Raw genomic sequence first — 18432 nt, forward strand, 5'->3', positions numbered from 1 at the left:
TTAAAAATATAAATAATAAATGTATGATATTAAAACAAAAAATAGACAACTAATACTAATTAACTCGTGGACTGATAAGGCACATAGATATGTTATGGTAAGATAAGAAATTCAATTATAATTTAATTTTACAGATTTTTATGAAGTTTTTATTATAAATATTCATAATAGGTAGAACATTCAAATTTCACATAGAAGCATATTATACTAAACAGTAATTATATTTGAATAGCCAAACAAATATTATTTTTTTCAATTTTTAAAGAGTACCCCATGAATATAAAATAATTTTAGTAACATGAAAATAATAAATACAAACTTTAATTACTGTTAACCATATAGGAACTTTTAATTTAATACACATAAAAATGATGTAAAATGTAAATGCTTAAAAGTAAATATTAAAAATAATACAAATTTGTCCACATAATGGTTTTAAAAATATTGCCGCTTTAATAATTGTGATAAGTACATATAACATTTATATATTATAAATTATTGCAAAATATAGAGATCAACCATGGTGATGGGAATGGTGGGAAGAAATGGGTATGTTTACAATGTTTAATATTCAATTTGATATACTTATATTTTTAATATTATCAACATTTTTAACACTTGTGGCATCTTTATTTTCAGATTTTTCATCTTTACTACAATTTTCTTCATTCTCATCATTATTACTATGCACTGTTGACGTTAAATCTCGTTTATCTCTTTTTGTCTCTATTTTGGTTTTATTAGGTCTGTTAGCTTCTTTCAATACTAATGGTAAAGGTACCTGCTCTTTAACTAATTTGCTTTTTTTTTCATCTAAAGATATATGATTTTTTTTAATTTCTTGTTTATTTGTATTTATATTATTGGTGTTTACATCCTTTACATTGTTAACAAGTTTTTTTTTATTTTTTTCAAACTGAACTTGACGAGCTCCTTTTAATTCTTCCAAAATTTGTTTGGATTCAGCTAATATTTTTTTCTCTTCTTTTTCGTGACTTCTTAACTTTTCTAGTAATTCTATTTCAGGTCTTTTTTCTAATTCTTCATCCTCTTTGTTAATTGCATCTTTACTAATAGTATTTCCATTATCTACTTTTACTGATTTTTCTTGTCTTACTTCAACATCATTTGCTTTTATAATAGGTTCCACAGGAATAGGAGGTTCAACTCTTATCTCTTCGGATGTTTTCAGTTTCGGATTTATACGTTCATTATGTATATCCAACGGTTTAAAAATCAATGATTCAGCTTCTATAACACAGTTTTTTTATATTAAAATATGAAAAATATTTGATTTTAATAGAAATGTCATTCAATATGTAAGCCATGGTATATAATATTATAATTATAATTATAATTTAATAAAAATTTATATTTTAGAATTAAACCATGCCACACTACTTTGATATATTCCTCCACAAAGAAAATAAATATGTTTTTTTATTAAAAAATAGGGATGGGGAGATTTCACTTTTACTGATATCTGATACGCTGATGTATGCTACGGATAAAAGACACAAATTTTTGGCACAAATCATAATACACACATAATATACGATACACAGATATCAGCTATAGTACTGCTTATCAATAAATCTATACATTTTAGATTCTGAGCGGAGCGATGAATGTATTGATTTTACCCTGATGTGTTTTTTTTTTTTTTTGTGTCTGTCATCACATTTTGGGGCAGTAAAAATGCTTCGATTTTTGACTTCAGTTACTGAAGTTCAGTACCTCGTTGGATCAGAAAGTGAATCTAGTTAGTACTTTGGGGGGTCAAAAGTGAAAAATTCTTAATACTTTTCTAAATAATCGAGAAAAACAAACTAAAAATTAAGGGGAAAACGGGAAATTTTACACACAAAATCGATTTTAGTTTTTGATGTTACTTTAAGACAAATGACGATAGATATATGAAATTTTCACCAAATGTTTATATAAGTATATTCTATTCACCATGCAATTTTCAAAAATGTTCGACTTAAGTTGAACTATTCATAGGCATTTGAAATTTTTGATCATTAATAGTTTTTTTTTAAATTAATATCGATAAAAATGTATTTGTTAAGCAGAAAATCTTGAAAATTTAATACAAGGCTCTTAACATATTGTTACAAATTACAATAGCAGTTGAAAAATAAAATAAATTCATAGTCACAATATTTTTTTTATAAGCATTCAAAGTTTGAATTTTGACCAAATACGTAAAAATCACAAAATATTTTAAGCTAGAAATTTATAAAACATTTTCTTTTTAAATCTAAGATTTGAAAATTTAATACAAGATTCCTTAAAAGTTTTTAAATCTTTATCACAAATAAAAAGTCCACCGGAAATTCAAATTAAATTTTTATGAGCATTTGAAATTTAATTTTTTACAACATTGGATTTTCACTTTTAGTGATTTCTTTATTTTGGTATAACTCTAAAACAAATGACCGCAGATACTTGAAATTTTCACTGAATGTTTATATTGGCATTTCCTATACTTGATAAAATTTTCAAAATATTTAGATTTGTTTTGAGCTGTTTACTGAAATTTAATTTTTCAACTTTTTTGATTTTTTTTTCTATAAATATCGATAAAATGTATTTGTTCGGTAGAAAAGCTTGAAAAATTAATACATGGCTTCTAACACATTGTAACAATAGCAGTTAAAAACTATTAAAAATACATAGGCACGATTTTTTTTATAAGCATTTAAAGTTCAAATTTTGACTAAATACGTAAAAATTACGATAATGTTCAAATTATCTTAGATAGAAATTCATAAAAGTTTTTGTTTTTATTTCTAAGATTTGAAAATTTAATACAAGGCGCCTAACATATTTTTACAATAGCAGTTGAAAAATAAAAGAAATACATAGTCACAATAGTTTTTTATAAGCATTCAAAGTTTTAACTTTGACAACATGTGTAAAAATCACGAATATCACTAAAATTCGCAAATTATTTTAAACTAGAAATTCATAAAAAAATTTCTTTTTAAATCTAAGATTTGAAAATTTTTAATAATATATAATATATCCTAGACAGATAAACCGTCTTCGCTCAGAATCGTTTTTTTATATACAATGATATAATATCATTGGATTCAAATTTAATTCCATTCATTACAGTAACCCACTTGTAACCTACTGTACAGCAGAGCGACATCTACGACTTACTCGCCTCAAACCTAATTCAAACTTTGAATGCTTTAAAAAAAAAATTGTGACAATGTATTTCTTTTATTTTTCAACTGCTATTGTAAAAATATGTTAGGAGCCTTGTATTAAATTTTCAAATCTTAGAATTAAAAAGAAAAACTTTTATGAATTTCTATCTAAGATAATTTGAACATTGCCGTAATTTTTACGTATTTAGTCAAAATTTGAACTTTAAATTTAAATGCTTATAATAAAAAATGGTGACTATGAATTTCTAATATTTTTTAACTGCTATTGTTACAATGTGTTAGAAGCCTTGTATTAAATTTTCAAACTTTTCTACCAAACAAATAAATTTTTATCGACATTTATAGAAAAAAAAACTAAAAAAGTTGAAAAATTAAAATGCCTATGAATAGTTCAACTTAGTCGAAATTTTTTGAAAATTGCATGGTGGACTTATATAAACATTCGGTGAAAATTTCATGTATTTATGGTCATTTGTAACCAAAATCGATTTTTTCGAAAAATGAGTGTGCGTAAAACTTCCCGTTTTTACATTATTTTTAATTTGTTTTTCTCGATTATTTAGAAAAGTATTAAGAATTTTTCACTTTTGATCCCCCAAAGTACCAACTAGATTCACATTCTGATCCAATGAGGTACTGAAGTAAAAAATCAAAGCACTTTTACTGCCCCAAAACGTGATGACAGACACAAAAAAAATCGCTCCGCTCAGAATCTAAAACTATGAAACAATGGCAAGTCTTGGAGAAGTGCTGAACTCTTTCATTACGATTTTCTAAAATATCCAAGGTATATTTCATCATACAAAATGCATTTTATAGTTTAATTATTACAAGTATTTATATATTTAAATTATGTATTATGCATTTATACAACAAATAAAGTGGTTAGTAGAAACGTTTTGAAATAAAATTTTTTTTTAAATTGAAATGTGAGTAGTTTGAAACTAATCAACTAATAATAAATTAAATGAATAAATGACTGCTGTCATATTTGTTTTTGTTTTTATACAATTTGTTATCTATCAAATCAGTAAATATAATGTCTTCATTTTTACTTTACCTCTATGAACTGTTTTCATATTTGAAAATGTTTGATGTATAGCATAAAGATTAGCCGAAGTTCCCATTACCATAATGAAAATACCAACAAAAAATATGAACTGGAAAAAAGAATATGCATAATTAATATTACTAAAAACGATAATATTAATTACAGTTAACAATAAAAGTTGACACACTTACTCTAGCCCAAAACCTTTCTTTGGGACTCTTATTTGCCACACGTACTAAAAACATAGAAGGAAACATAACATTTATCATAACACCTATGGTGGATCCAATTAATCCCAATACAACTTCAATATTAGGCATTAATAGACCGGTAACTAAGGAAAAAAGTACTATAAAAAATGTTATGCATTTGAAGGGGGTTTCTGCAATATGTTGCCTTCCACCAGATACGAGTACATAATCCTAAATAAAACAAATTTAAAATTATATAAATTATACATCATTTAAAATTAATAGTAAATCATGTTGTTATCAGAATTGTAATCTTACTTTTGTAGCAAGTAGAGAGTATATTGATGAACGACATGGAAATATGACTAGAGGAAAACTAACAGCAATAGACATAACAAAACCAATTTTAATTATGTCACTGGACAGGCATTGCGAAAAACTAGTAAGAATGTTCCCTGTAAATAATATGAAATTAAAATCAAATATTTATTTGAATTAATATGCACAACAAGTTAACAAATATGATGATACAAATAAATAATATAATAATATAAAATTAATATATATATTAAGCAACAATATGTTTAAATTTGAAATACAAATAGTACAACACATACACAATATATATATATAAATTTGTATAAATGATTTAAAAAATGTTCAAAACCTTTTGTTGGCAACACTGATAACTACTAGATAACATGAAAACAGTTTTATATTTTATCACAGAATTGTATTGTTAACGAAAAAAATAACAAATTAGAATATTTAGATCAATGAAGTAGGAATAAAAATAAATGTGAAGAATATCACGAAATATTAATTGATAGTAATTATACAACACCGAATCATAGAAGTAAGTATAAGTATTTAAAGTATTGAACTATTGAAGAAATAAATTGTATATATTATTATTACTTATTAATAATTCACACTTAACTAACTAACATAAATAAATGTTTCAGGTTACAGATGTTAAATACTGTATTAATATGACGAAACTGGAGAAGAAAAAACAAGAATTCAATATAGAAATAACCCAAAATCGGATTAATTATTTATATCAATTAAGTACAGCCCTGGCTGAACAATGTCCTGGATTATCATCAACATATAACTCTATAATGAAAGGGTTATCTCAAAAAAGTTTACTAAAAATTGATCCAGAAATTAAAAGAAATATCTGTAAGGGTTGTGATACCATGCTAATACCAGGAAAAACTGTAACATGCCGTACAATAAAAAAGTCCAAAGGTGCAATTAAATGGTCATGTAATTTTTGTGGAAAGTCAAAAACGTTTAGAAAAAATAACAATAATTGTATGTGGTCAGAAAATTCTGATTTTTTGTTACAAACTATTATTTATGATTAACTAAATAAAATGTTTTACCTGTTAATACTGAGTCGTAATGTGCAATATATCCAAAAATTCCAACACTAATGTAAACACTAGTGCACATATTCATTGATGAGCGTATTACGGCATTTAATTTATCCAATGATTCATTTGTAATTGTTTCAAATATGTCAAACAACTGTCTGTTAATCATAAAATTTTATAATTTGATTAAATAATTATTAATTTATTTCAAAAAACTATCAAAAAATGTAGTAACTTATTATAATTAATGAACTAATACTGTCAATACTGAATGAAAATATTTCAAATAATTGGTAATTGTAAAAAGATTTATGCTCAAAATTGTAAAAATAAGTAAAATATACATAAATTATAAACGAATTATTTTAATTATTTTATAAGAGATAAATATTGAGTCAAAAGTGTATTTCAAAGATTTATTTAAATTCTTTATTTTATTTAAAATTTATGTAGTCATATTTTATAAGTATTAAATTTTAAAATTTATTAAGAAGATGTCAGCGCACTATTTGTATTCTCACTTTAGCCCATGCACAGCTTACTCAAAATGCATTAACGCAGAATCATTTTTTTCCATGTTTTTAAGTAATCTTAGAGTAACATCACCCATTGCAAAAAAGAGAGGGAATACAATTTTTGAGAGAGTGACAATATATCAATATTATATTTTATTGTTATTGTATTTTGTATTCGACTATCAAAATAAACAAAAAAATTTTGTAAATTTTAATCACTGGTTCCCAAACTGGGGGGGAGGGACATGTACACATTGCTGGGGAGGTGCAAGCAGTTATTACAAAATACAATTTTTATTTTAAAACTTAGAGAAAAAAATTTTTGACCAGAAATTTTTATCTGTTAATCGAGTATCAATAATGGATAACCGATAAAGATTATAAATGTTTGGCCGCATCATGTAACTTAATCGTTTTATGTCACATTATCTGTAAATTAATTAGCATGATAAAAGGTTGTCAGGGAAAAAGCTATTAGATGAGTTTAGACTCGATTTAGTTTCGTTTTGCAGTTGCATAGAGCACTGGTGTTGTAGTACATAGTCGTCCCGAGTGTACATACTTAAAAATAATGGCTCCACAGAAAATATTAAATAAGATTGTGAATATATAAATCTGGGTTCTCCAGCATGGAAGTTATAAAAAACAAACATAGAAATCGTTTAGATGTCACACCTGACTTATGCTGCGTTAACCACGCTTTCGTGAAATACACTTCAGTGTGAACGCATAGTCGTTAAACTTTCTTTTTCGTGAGGAACGGCACACAACTCAAGCGTGGATAGATCAAACGTGTTTGATTTTCAGTCGTGATATACTGTTCGTGAAGCATTTCATCAATTCACACTTTTGTGAGTGTCACGAACGAAAGTTGACTAGCGTGGTTGACTGTCATGATTAACGCCTCGTGGGAACGCAGCATTAAGGTGTTCTCTATGAAATATTGAACCAAACATAAAAAAACTGTCCAAAGAAAAGTGTTGTCAGCATTAACATTAATTATTAATTTCATTATGTATTTTTTTAATTTATTATTAATATTTTATACTAATTTATTACTATAATATTTCACCTTAATTGATTTTTACATTTTATTATTTACTATTATTTATATTTCATAATTATTATCATCAATAAAAAAAGTTGTCATTCCGAATATTGTATAGAATATAGAATATAGATAGTTTATATATAAAGTACACCAAAAAAGGTGATCGACTTTTAACAATTTATAAGAGGGGTGCAAGATTTTGCAAGGTTCTACAAAGGAGGGGCGTAACATAGGAGAGGTTGGGAGCCACTGATTTAAATGATGTTACAATTGTTTTAAGACAAATGTCATTCCCTTAAAAATATTATTCTCTAACTTTTATGTAATAGATGATTTTACTCTAAGGTTACTTAAAAACACAGAAAAATGATTCTACGTAATTGCTTTTTTTCTATGTTGAGTATGGGTCAGAGAGAGAAAACAAATAGTGCACTGAAATCCTCTAACATAATTGTTAATTAATTTCAGTTTAATTGGACAATCAACGTACATATCTCTTAAGTCAGCATGGCTACTTTAATAGCTTTTATAAAATACATAATATTATAATCAATATATTTTCTAAAATTTTAAATAGGATAAAATATTTTTTGACCATGGTTCATAATCGAGAAACTCTTAATGAAATAACATTTTTGAGTTAGATGTGTATTACAATTTAACTAAATCATATTGATTATTATGGAATTCAAAATAATTTTCAATTCTTACGTTTGACAAAATAGAGACATTGAAAATATTGGTAAACATTGGAAAAGACCAACTGGCTTCCAAAAATATATTTCTGAAAACCAAACAGAAGAGAAAAGTTTGTCAAAAGCTTCAATGAAAATCTGAAAATATAAATCATATCATCAAAAATTTAATTAACATCGGAAAATGTATTTATTTATTCTAAAAACATACCTTAAATACTAAACAAGCATAAAATATTATTGCTGCTGTACAAATTGTATTTAAACTATTAACATTACGTAATAACCCCAACGGCAACACTACAAATACAGCTAAACCTATAAATAATTTGTATTAATATAAAAAATTAAAAGCAACTGCATAATGTTAATCAAGCCAAAGGGCATTTAAATAATCATAACATATATTACATTAATATTTTTAATATCCTAAAATTTTTTTACCAATCATAATGCTTGGACGAAGGGCTGAAGTATTTTTTATGTTAAATGTGTCGCCAATAATCTGTGGTCCTAAATCACCCATAACAACAAAAAATGCAATACAGGTCCCCATGAGAAACATTATAATGCTCAACTCAACAGTGACTTTCCCTAATTTTCCAAATAAATGGAATGCTGAAATAAATAATACCATCTATTAAAATCAAATTTTGTAAAAATAGACGTAGATACTTACCTAGGAATTCAAAATCTCGTGTCCTCGATTTAATAGCAGATTTTAATAGAAAATGACAAGAGGCTCTCGACATAAAATTACTTAACACCAATAACAATGTTGAAAGTACTATTCCACACTATATACACAAAAAAATATAAAGGTATACATTAGTTATATACTTTTATTAAATTATAATACAATTTCATGTTTACCTCTTTATAACAAAATGGCATAGCAAGTATACTAACACCAATAATGCTGTTGGCCAACGTCATTACATGAGCTCTCATTTTCAAAATGTATTTCTTATTCGTCTGTTTTGAAGGGTTTAGTCATAGTAATTAATTAGAAAATTTGCAAATTTTTAAACTAAACAATATTATTGACATTAAATTTTACATTATAATGCAATTATACTGTTAAAATTGTTATGTTGAATGTTTCCCATATTTTATCAATAGTTAATTTATAACTGAAACAGAATAATATACAATTTATATAATTGCCACTTGGATATTTTTTATTATTCGCAAATACATATTGCCTAAAATAATGTTAATAGAATTTAAAAAACTGCCAAGTGTTAAAGTTAACAAATAATATGTATGAACTCAGAAACAAACACGTAGTTATGTGTGATAATACACTTTGAGAAACCCTGAACACCACATCAGCGGTGATAAGATATTAATTTTATGATAATCGACTATATAGATGACAAAAAAATTGTGAAAGGCAAGGCACTTGCACAATATTAATTATTATATTTGACTGGCTATAAATGTCAATCAAATCTTGTTAATTGTAAGTTTTTAACTTGTGTGCTGTACTAACTATACAAAATGGGAGATTCTGTTCAAACAGTAGGATTCAAAATAACTTTAACATCGGATCCAAAACTGCCGTTTAAAATACTTAGAGTACCAGAAGCGGCTCCATTCACAGCAGTTTTAAAATTTGCAGCTGAAGAGTTTAAAGTGTCGTCCGAAACATCAGCTATAATTACAGATGATGGTATTGGTATAAACCCACAACAGACAGCGGGAGTTATTTTTCTAAAACATGGAGCAGATCTGAGGCTTATACCAAGAGACAGAGTCGGATTGAATAAATGTTAACATGTAATATAATCTTGAATTTTTAAATAAATTATCAAAGAATCTGTTTCAGTTTGTATTATTTTATTCAATACCTTTATATATTTTTAATTTTTCAATACAATACCCAAAAATAAATTAAAGTAAAATTATTCCATTCTAAATGTAAGACAAATTGTTGTTCAAGCAATTCTTAAAAGACATCCTGATGTTGTATTCATTCTAAATATTAAATGTATATTTTTTATTAATATAATACTTATTATTTATAATTTGTTTATAAATTGTATTACTTAATTATATCTTCTGATCCTTTAATGTCATGTAAAAAGTATTTAAAACCGAGTTCTTTTATCTTTGATACCTTAGCACAACGAACTTCTAAGTCCTAAAATGATAAATATAAAACATTTTTTATATACTATTTACTATTGCATTGTTATTGTGTATTTAAGGAAGGAAAAAACTTCCTAAATCAATTTAAGATATTTGTAAAACAATTTCCTTAAGAAAACATAGAATTAGTTTATAGATAGGAGTGCTATATGTTTTGGGTTTACTAGGACTCTACTAGTTTTCAAGTTTCGTATCCTAATATTATGTTATCTCTGGGCATATGAATATCTCTGGTTTGAGAATATTTTTGGAATACAGATTTTTAATAATTCTTATAAAAATATAACAATTAAAAAATACTTTAATAGATATGCAATGACTGATATAAGTAATCAGTTATTTATATAAATAGATCTATAGTGGAACTTCAATAAATTGAAAACTTTAAGATGTCAGAATAAATTCCGTTCCTTTGCCTAAACTAATCTAAGGAAGTTGAAACCCTTAAATGTGTTTTATACTTTTATTATTAATTATTAGTATAGTGTGGAAATTTTATTAGTAGTATGTGCAATGTTTGCCATAGTTCATTATTAGTTAATATTAAATAAAATTAACAATTAGTTATTTTATTATATATTAAAATTAATTTTAATTATAAAATATAAAATTAATCATAAATTAAAATTTTCTTGCTGTGTTACATAAAAGTTAACATTTAAATAAATTTAACGTTTTCTAAAAAAGTAGATAAACAGTGACGACAACCACAACTATAATGCTTCATTCTGTTCAAAACATAATTGATTCACTAACTTAAAAATTTAGTTTAGACATTTCAAAATAAGTTTTGATTTAATTCTGGGTATGTAAAAAAAAAATCTGCTAATCTTAATTATAAGTCACTATGGGAATGTTTAACGTAAATTTTAATCCAAATTATATTAATATTAATTATTATTATACTTATTCAGTAGATAATGATTTTTAGAAATACTGAATTTATTTCATAATTTATTATTTTATTTCAGTAATGTATAATCATTAAATGTTGGACAACCCCCGAGAAATCACCCAAAATATTCCACTGACTGAATATGACTAAATTATATAAAAAATAAATGATTTTGACAAGTTGACTTTATCACTCAATCCCAACAAATATTTATTTAAATATAAATTAAGGAAATTCTAAATATAAATTGTATATTCTGTCCAGTGAGAGAACAAACCACTTTTATGCATATCGGTAGGACACTCTACTTACGGGAATATGGCAGGGAGTCATGTGGGAGTGCACAGAACCAATTATTGTTGGTCTGTGAATAGGTATTATGTTGCTGAAAAAGATGTGTCATTATGTTTTTATACTTTTTATAACACTAAAATTTGTACATAAAAATGGATGAATAGTTATCGTAGTTAATTTTTATATATTTTACTTCACAAAATGAAATTACTTTAGTAACCCACTATTTTATGATTTGTGTTATAAATCATGTGATCAAAAAAAGATTTTATTAATTTAAATATTGTTGAAATTGCATTAATATAAAATCCAAACAATTAATTAATATACATAAAACATGTACATAAAAAAAACTGTCTGTTTATAGGAAAATTGGTTAATTAAATTAAGAGTAATTAAATTTATGTACATTGCACATTGGTTAACAGAAATACCCACTCATGGCAGTACCTATTTTAGATTTAAGTTGAAAGTTTTCTTTTGGGAGTATTGGTTTTTAAGTCATATTTCTAGAAAATCACAACACCAATTGCATTTAAGGCGTATTAGTGGATAGCTAGATTTTTTACAAGTTGGCTCAGTTGGGTGGTTAAAATGGTATGGGACATTAATTAAATAGTTTTGCTTCTTCTAGAATAGATTACATATGGAGATCTGAATTTATTGTGAGGTTAAATTTCTAAGTGCTATATTTTGTAACGTTTGAATTTAATTGATTTTTTTTACATTACCCCATAGATTAGGTGTAAAAAGTGATTTTTAAGATTAAATGAAGTTAAACTGTTTCAGAAGTTATGGAATTTATGGCATTGTTATCTTTGTAGTTAGCAACTATGATGTTTAGAGTGGAATGTTGATCAGTGGCATATAATATGTTTGAAGTACAGATGAGTATTCTTCCTTGAAGAAAATCTGTTGAAATATTGGATATAGCTTAGATTTCAATACTAAATTTAATTTGAAAATAGCAATTTAACAGATAAGAGTATTTATTAATAAATATTTGGGATCCAAAATTTTTTTAAATTTAAGTCATCCTATCAAATGCTTGTGAAACACCTAGCAAAGCACATGTGAAATACAAATTTTATTTTAAATGAGTAGGATATGGAATCCATTACTCTGTGAATTAAAATAATAGCACAGAATAGATTGGTAATTATTAATTAATAATACATAGTACATACTAACAATTTAAAATAACTTACATGTTCTAATATTTCTTGAAATTTTCTACGTTTGATTATTTGAATGATATATTTTCGACCTTCAATGTAACGTTTTATAAAGTTACCAGATGATGGAAAAGAAATCCAATAACTTTCTTGATTTCTAATCAATAAAAGTCCACAGTTGATCAATTCCCTAAAAATAAATATAAATCCTTAATCATTTATAACCAAGATAACAAAACAGACAGTTAATGTAATTAATTACGTCAATTCATATTGCTGCAATTTAAATTTTTGCAGTAACATACATTTTTCCACTCCAAATGATTTTATAGAAGGTAAAATAACGTTTAAAAATTTTTTGACACTACGATTTTCTGGATAAATATTTAATGTGTAGTTAACATAATCTTCATATAATATTAAGGCTGAAGAAGAATCAGTAGTTCCAATTGTGAGTTTTTGTATCTTGCACTGTTTTCTTAATATCTCCTAAGCATAAAATTGAAATGATTCATTTCTATAAATGAACAAAGAATGCAAAAGATATTTACCAACCAGCTCTTTATTTATCAATGTTTTATTATGTACTATATCATATAGTTGACGAATAAATACAATTGGTGGATATTTAAAAGTAGCTGGTAACAATGTTTTGATATACCTTATGGCTGCTTCTGTATCATTCGGTAAATCATTTATCACTATATTGTTGTCATCTAAAGATACTTTGACATAACAATAATTTAAAATTAATTAAATGTATTTTATCATTCCACAGATAATTTAGTGTGTATATAGTACATAGCATGAAATCTACAATAATAACAATTTACTAGGTATATATTTAAAAAGTATATAATACTATAATAGGTGTACTTACCAATATCTGAAGAAGACATTTCCAATTCAAGGAAAGTAAATACAAATTAAACATATAAATACATCTTGTATCCTTATATAACTGATTGATAACCTACATCAAATTCATTCATTAAATCTCATTTTGTAGAAGAAAAAAATAGGTATAATCTTTAAACAATATTAACATCAATTATTATCTGAGAAATTTAAATTCATTAAATACATAATTTTGCTGATAATAATACAATAATCCAGTAGTAATTATACACTATTTATTTTCGAACTACATTAACGTTATTCTATGCATTGAGTATGAAAGTATTGCTTCAATCTTCAATGTAATTGTGTCTATAAACAGCATGAATTATGATTTATGACATGTTGAATTCAGACCATAGACATATAATATAAAACAATATATTTTATATGTCTATAATTCAGACTGAAGTACTGAACACTAAAGACAGTGAAGACTGAAGTCAAGAAATAATTGATAAGAGATATCTATATATAATATTATAATGTATAAATATATGTATATTTACATTTTACATACAAATTAGGTACTAGGTATAACATATTTTATAACTTGTCTAGTTCAACTAGTTTTCTATATTTATATTGTTTCCAAATAAAAAATAAATACTCATGTGGTACGCACCCACAAGTCACAACTCACGAAGTCACGACCCACCCCACTTGACTATTTAGTATTTAACCACAGAATATATGAAATATATTTCATATATTCTGTGATTTAACAAAGCCGCTATGTATTCCACAACATTATAATATTTATAATTTAATAATTTAAATATTGCATCTTAATTGTACAATTTATAGTATTGATATGTCGGTAACATATTAATCTACACTGTTGTAGATTTTAGTTTAATTGTTAAACGGCCGTCATAAATATTGTTATGTGCGTGATACGTCCAGTAGTACTCAAACCAGTAACCAGTAACAAATAACTAATTAGACGATTGTTATTTCATAATCATGTTTTTTATGTTCGTATTTTTATTGATTTAAGAATTGTTCAAACAATTTTTGATTAATTTTTTAGAACTTTATTGCGGTTAAAATGCATATTTTTTTGCGCATTTTCGCGATTTTTAGAGCATTTGTGGATTGTCTTTTGTAAATTTAAATCTGGGCTCTACTTATAACAAGCCATACATATTAAACTATTCATCCAAAATTTAATTTTAATACAGCGAAGTAGGTATTTCAAAAAATATACTATTTTAGAAATGCTTACAGAATAATTAAATAATGAAGCCATATATTAATGGCGACTAAAAAAAAAGGTTTTCAATAGGTGTCTAGTTTTTGAAATTATAAAAAAATATTCATTAATTGTATTGACATTATATTCATGTAATTATAAATATATATTATAGTATTTCATTAATTGACAATATTCATTTTATTTTTCATATAATATAGTTTATAAAATAAGCCCTCAGCCTTACTTATACTAACACCAAAAAAATAATCACATTTTTAAAACAAATTGATATGCATAATCTAATTTAAGAATCTATTGTATAACTATATTTTACTATATGTGTTAAATACTTAATTTTATTACAAGCTAATAAAGTAATAACCTTATAGCAGTTGAAGCTGTACCATGAATTAAAAAAAAAAGGCGGGTAAGTCGTGGATGTCGCTCTGCTGTACAGTAAGTTACAAGTGGGTTACTGTAATGGATGGAATAAAATTTGAATCCAATGATATTATATCATTGTATACGAAAAACGATTCTGAGCGAAGACGGTTTATCTGTATAGGATATATTATAGATTATTAAAACTTTTCAAATCTTAGATTTAAAAAGAAAATTTTTTATGAATTTCTAGTTCGAAATAATTTGCGGATTTTTGTGATTTTCGTGATTTTTACATATGTTGTCAAAATTCAAACTTTGAATGCTTGTAAAAAAAAAATTGTGCTGATATATTTATTTTATTTTTCACCTGCTATTGTAAAAATATGTTAGGAACCTTATGTACAATTTTAAATTCAAAGAATAAAAAGAAATTTTTTTATGAATTTCTAGCTTAAAATAATTTACGAATTTCATGATTTTTACATAATATGTTGTCAAAATTCAAAATTTGAATGCTTATAAAAAACTATTGTGACTATGTATTTCTTTTATTTTTCAACTGCTATTGTAAAAATATGTTAGGCGCCTTGTATTAAATTTTCAAATCTTAGAATTAAAAACAAAAACTTTTATGAATTTCTATCTAAGATAATTTGAACATTATCGTAATTTTTACGTATTTAGTCAAAATTTGAACTTTAAATGCTTATAAATAAAAAAATCGTGCCTATGTATTTTTAATATTTTTTAACTGCTATTGTTACAATGTGTTAGAAGCCTTGTATTAATTTTTCAATCTTTTCTACCGAACAAATAAATTTTTATCGATATTTATAGAAAAAAATATCAAAAAAGTTGAAAAATTAAATTTCAGTAAACAGCTCAAAACAAATCTAAATATTTTGAAAAATTTATCAAATATATAAAATGCCTATATAAACATTCAGTCGAAATTTCAAGTATCTGCGGTCAATTGTTTTAGTGTTACACCAAAATAAAGAAATCGCTAAAAGTGAAAATTCAATGTTGTAAAAATTTAAATTTCAAATGCTCATAAAAATTTAATTTGAATTTCCGGTAGACATTTTATTTGTGATAAAGATTTAAAAACTTATAAGGAATCTTGTATTAAATTTTCAAATCTTAGATATAAAAGGAAAATTTTTTATGAATTTCTAGCTTAAAATAATTTGTGAATTTTTGTGATTTTTGTGATTTTTAAGTATTTTGTCAAAATTCAAACTTTGAATGCTTATAAAAAAGAATTGTGACTATGATGAATTTCTTTTATTTTTCAACTGCTATTGTAACAATATGTTAAGAGCCTTGTATTAAATTTTCAAGCTTTTCTGCCTAACAAATAAATTTTTATCAATATTAATTTTAAAAAAAACTAATAATGATCGAAAATTTCAAATGCCTATGAATAGTTCAACTTAAGTCGAAAATTTTTGAAAATTGCATGGTGGATAGAATAAACTTATATAAACATTCGGTAAAAATTTCATGCATCTATGGTCATTTGTAACCAAAATCAATTTTGTCGAAAAATGAGTGTGCGTAAAACTTCCCGTTTTCCCTTAATTTTTAGTTTGTTTTTCTCGATTATATAGAAAAGTATCAAGAATTTTACACTTTTGACCCCCCACAGTATACCAACTAGATTCACTTTCTGATCGAACGAGGTACTGAAGTCAAAAATCTAAGCACTTTTACTACCCCAAAACGTGATGACAGACACAAAAAAAAAACACACATCATGGTAAAATCGTAAAATCAATACATTCATCGCTCCGCTCAGAATCTAAAATAATAATTTAAAACTACCACTAGAATGTTACTGGGGATTTTTATCCAAATTATCGCAGAGTCTAATATCAGCATTTCCGGTAAAATTACGTTGGATGCACTGTATTTTTATTTTTATTTATCCATAATATTCTTTCCGTATTCCGTTCTACCGTTCTACTAATCTACTATACATTCATTATTCATTACATTCTCGACTGAGTCGTCTGCATTTTCACCCGTTGATTCACGGCTTCACGCATCACACCAATACAAGATGCCTATGATAAAGCTGCAGAGTTCGGATGGCGAAGTGTTTCAAGTAGACTTCGAGATCGCCAAAGCTTCGGTGACTATAAAAACTATGGTGGAAGATTTGGGCTTGGAAGAGGAAGATGAGGAGATCGTCCCGTTGCCAAATGTAAATGCCGGTATATTGAAAAAAGTCATCCAGTGGGCAACCTACCACAAAGACGACCCACCACCAGCCGAAGATGACGAAGGGCGTGAAAAGCGCACTGACGATATATCCAGCTGGGATGCGGATTTCTTGAAGGTAGATCAGGGTACTCTGTTTGAACTCATACTGGCCGCCAACTATTTAGATATCAAAGGCTTGTTAGATGTCACTTGCAAGACGGTCGCCAATATGATTAAGGGCAAAACACCGGAGGAAATAAGGAAAACTTTCAACATCAAAAATGATTTCACTGCTGCAGAGGAGGACCAAGTACGTAAAGAGAATGAATGGTGCGAGGAGAAGTAATTGATTTTTGTCTACAGATGTATGTACTTTTTTTTTTGTCAACAGCATAATTTTAATTTTTCATTCAATAATAAACCTGTTTTGTATTTATTTACTTTTTGTAATAGGAATTTTGTTTTAGTCGAGGTTTTAGTTTGTATCTTAATATAAGGACAATTTGGATTAAAACATTTGTACATTTTATCTGCTTCATTGTACTTGGCCTTATTACAATAAGTTGATTAACCTACACATTTCACGTTATTGATTTGTATAAGTATTGGTTAATTTATTACTAAATTGCCTAAACTTTAACTGTAAGTTCCAATACAATTTTGTGTATATTTTACTAAAAATGTATATTAATTTCTTGATAATATTCAATTGATATATCTAATACAGTTTTTTTATTTTATTCACATTTAAATCCCTCTTTTTAAAGTATAATTTCTCGTTGCTTAGAACTTTTGACTAAAAAATTGAAACATTCTGTGATAGACCTTTTTTTATAAATCGCCAATTGATGTCAGTTTTTTTCTATTAACTTAGAGTTAATAGAATTAGTAATATTAAAAATGTACAAAAAAACTAATAAAATAACATATTATGTCTTCTATCTTGGTGATTAGATTAATGTTTTTTTATTTGATCAGCAGTACAACCTAAGGTTATCCGTACAACTGTTATGACCTTATTTCAAATACTTTATACTATATTTCATTCATATTCATTTATTTTAAAATTAATATTAAGAGGAAACATCTGAATTTTATTCCTATAGGACTAAGAGGATATAGGTAAGTGTTGTAGGGTGGGTTTTTTGATATATTATTTA

General features: G+C 25.6%; 4 protein-coding genes across 6 annotated transcripts; 2 read left to right on the forward strand and 2 right to left on the reverse strand.

Annotated features, from left to right (window-relative positions):
* Window positions 1-121: 121 nt before the first annotated feature.
* LOC107161853 (putative sodium-coupled neutral amino acid transporter 10) lies at window positions 122-9082 on the reverse strand. Its single transcript, XM_015508440.2, has 10 exons — window positions 8941-9082; window positions 8747-8864; window positions 8512-8685; window positions 8279-8385; window positions 8084-8205; window positions 5816-5964; window positions 4743-4879; window positions 4425-4655; window positions 4243-4342; window positions 122-1251 (listed from the first exon to the last, which is right to left on the reverse strand). Exons 1-10 carry the CDS (start codon window positions 9016-9018, stop codon window positions 572-574), a joined length of 1896 nt encoding a protein of 631 aa, XP_015363926.1. The 5' UTR covers window positions 9019-9082; the 3' UTR covers window positions 122-571.
* LOC107161859 (winged helix repair factor 1-like) lies at window positions 9057-13927 on the reverse strand. 3 transcript variants are annotated; one of them, XM_089225863.1, is made up of 7 exons: window positions 13632-13927; window positions 13466-13558; window positions 13141-13310; window positions 12848-13074; window positions 12619-12775; window positions 10119-10213; window positions 9061-9200 (listed from the first exon to the last, which is right to left on the reverse strand). In XM_089225863.1, the coding sequence occupies exons 2-7, from the start codon at window positions 13482-13484 to the stop codon at window positions 9140-9142; spliced, it is 729 nt and encodes a 242-aa protein (XP_089081989.1). In that variant the 5' UTR covers window positions 13485-13558; window positions 13632-13927; the 3' UTR covers window positions 9061-9139. The 3 variants fall into 3 exon arrangements, with proteins under 3 accessions (XP_089081990.1, XP_089081989.1, XP_015363946.1); XM_015508460.2 differs by lacking the exon at window positions 9061-9200 and adding an exon at window positions 9889-10047 and having other exon boundaries at window positions 13466-13927; XM_089225864.1 differs by lacking the exon at window positions 10119-10213 and having other exon boundaries at window positions 9057-9200; window positions 13466-13927.
* On the forward strand, window positions 9571-9897 carry Ufm1 (Ubiquitin-fold modifier 1). The gene has a single exon (XM_015508483.2). It carries the CDS (start codon window positions 9571-9573, stop codon window positions 9844-9846), a length of 276 nt encoding a protein of 91 aa, XP_015363969.1. The 3' UTR covers window positions 9847-9897.
* Window positions 13928-17021: 3094 nt separating the features above from the next.
* On the forward strand, window positions 17022-17994 carry SkpA (S-phase kinase associated protein 1 SKP1-related A). Its single transcript, XM_015507621.2, has one exon. It carries the CDS (start codon window positions 17130-17132, stop codon window positions 17616-17618), a length of 489 nt encoding a protein of 162 aa, XP_015363107.1. The 5' UTR covers window positions 17022-17129; the 3' UTR covers window positions 17619-17994.
* Window positions 17995-18432: the final 438 nt, after the last annotated feature.

This window comes from Diuraphis noxia, unplaced genomic scaffold, assembly GCF_037042655.1.
Source record: "Diuraphis noxia isolate RWA-SAM2 unplaced genomic scaffold, SU_Dnox_SAM2 contig0004, whole genome shotgun sequence".
Classification (NCBI taxonomy): Eukaryota; Metazoa; Arthropoda; class Insecta; order Hemiptera; family Aphididae; genus Diuraphis; species Diuraphis noxia.

What these genes read in the sequence shown, in the direction of transcription:
- SkpA (XM_015507621.2), top strand. Translation starts at nt 17,130, where the DNA reads ATGCCTATGATAAAGCTGCAGAGTTCGGATGGCGAAGTGTTTCAAGTA.
- Ufm1 (XM_015508483.2), top strand. Translation starts at nt 9,571, where the DNA reads ATGGGAGATTCTGTTCAAACAGTAGGATTCAAAATAACTTTAACATCG.
- LOC107161859 (XM_089225863.1), bottom strand. An exon ending in TTGCAGCAATATGAATTGAC is followed by an intron (nt 12,776 to 12,847) that starts GTAATTAATTAC and finishes ATTTATTTTTAG; the next exon opens with GGAATTGATCAACTGTGGAC. An exon ending in GGATCAGAAGATATAATTAA is followed by an intron (nt 9,201 to 10,118) that starts GTAATACAATTT and finishes ATTCTGTTTCAG; the next exon opens with TTATAAATTAACTATTGATA.
- LOC107161853 (XM_015508440.2), bottom strand. Translation starts at nt 9,018, where the DNA reads ATGAGAGCTCATGTAATGACGTTGGCCAACAGCATTATTGGTGTTAGT. An exon ending in TGCCATTTTGTTATAAAGAG is followed by an intron (nt 8,865 to 8,940) that starts GTAAACATGAAA and finishes TTGTGTATATAG; the next exon opens with TGTGGAATAGTACTTTCAAC. An exon ending in ATGTCTCTATTTTGTCAAAC is followed by an intron (nt 5,965 to 8,083) that starts GTAAGAATTGAA and finishes TATGATTAACAG; the next exon opens with ACAGTTGTTTGACATATTTG.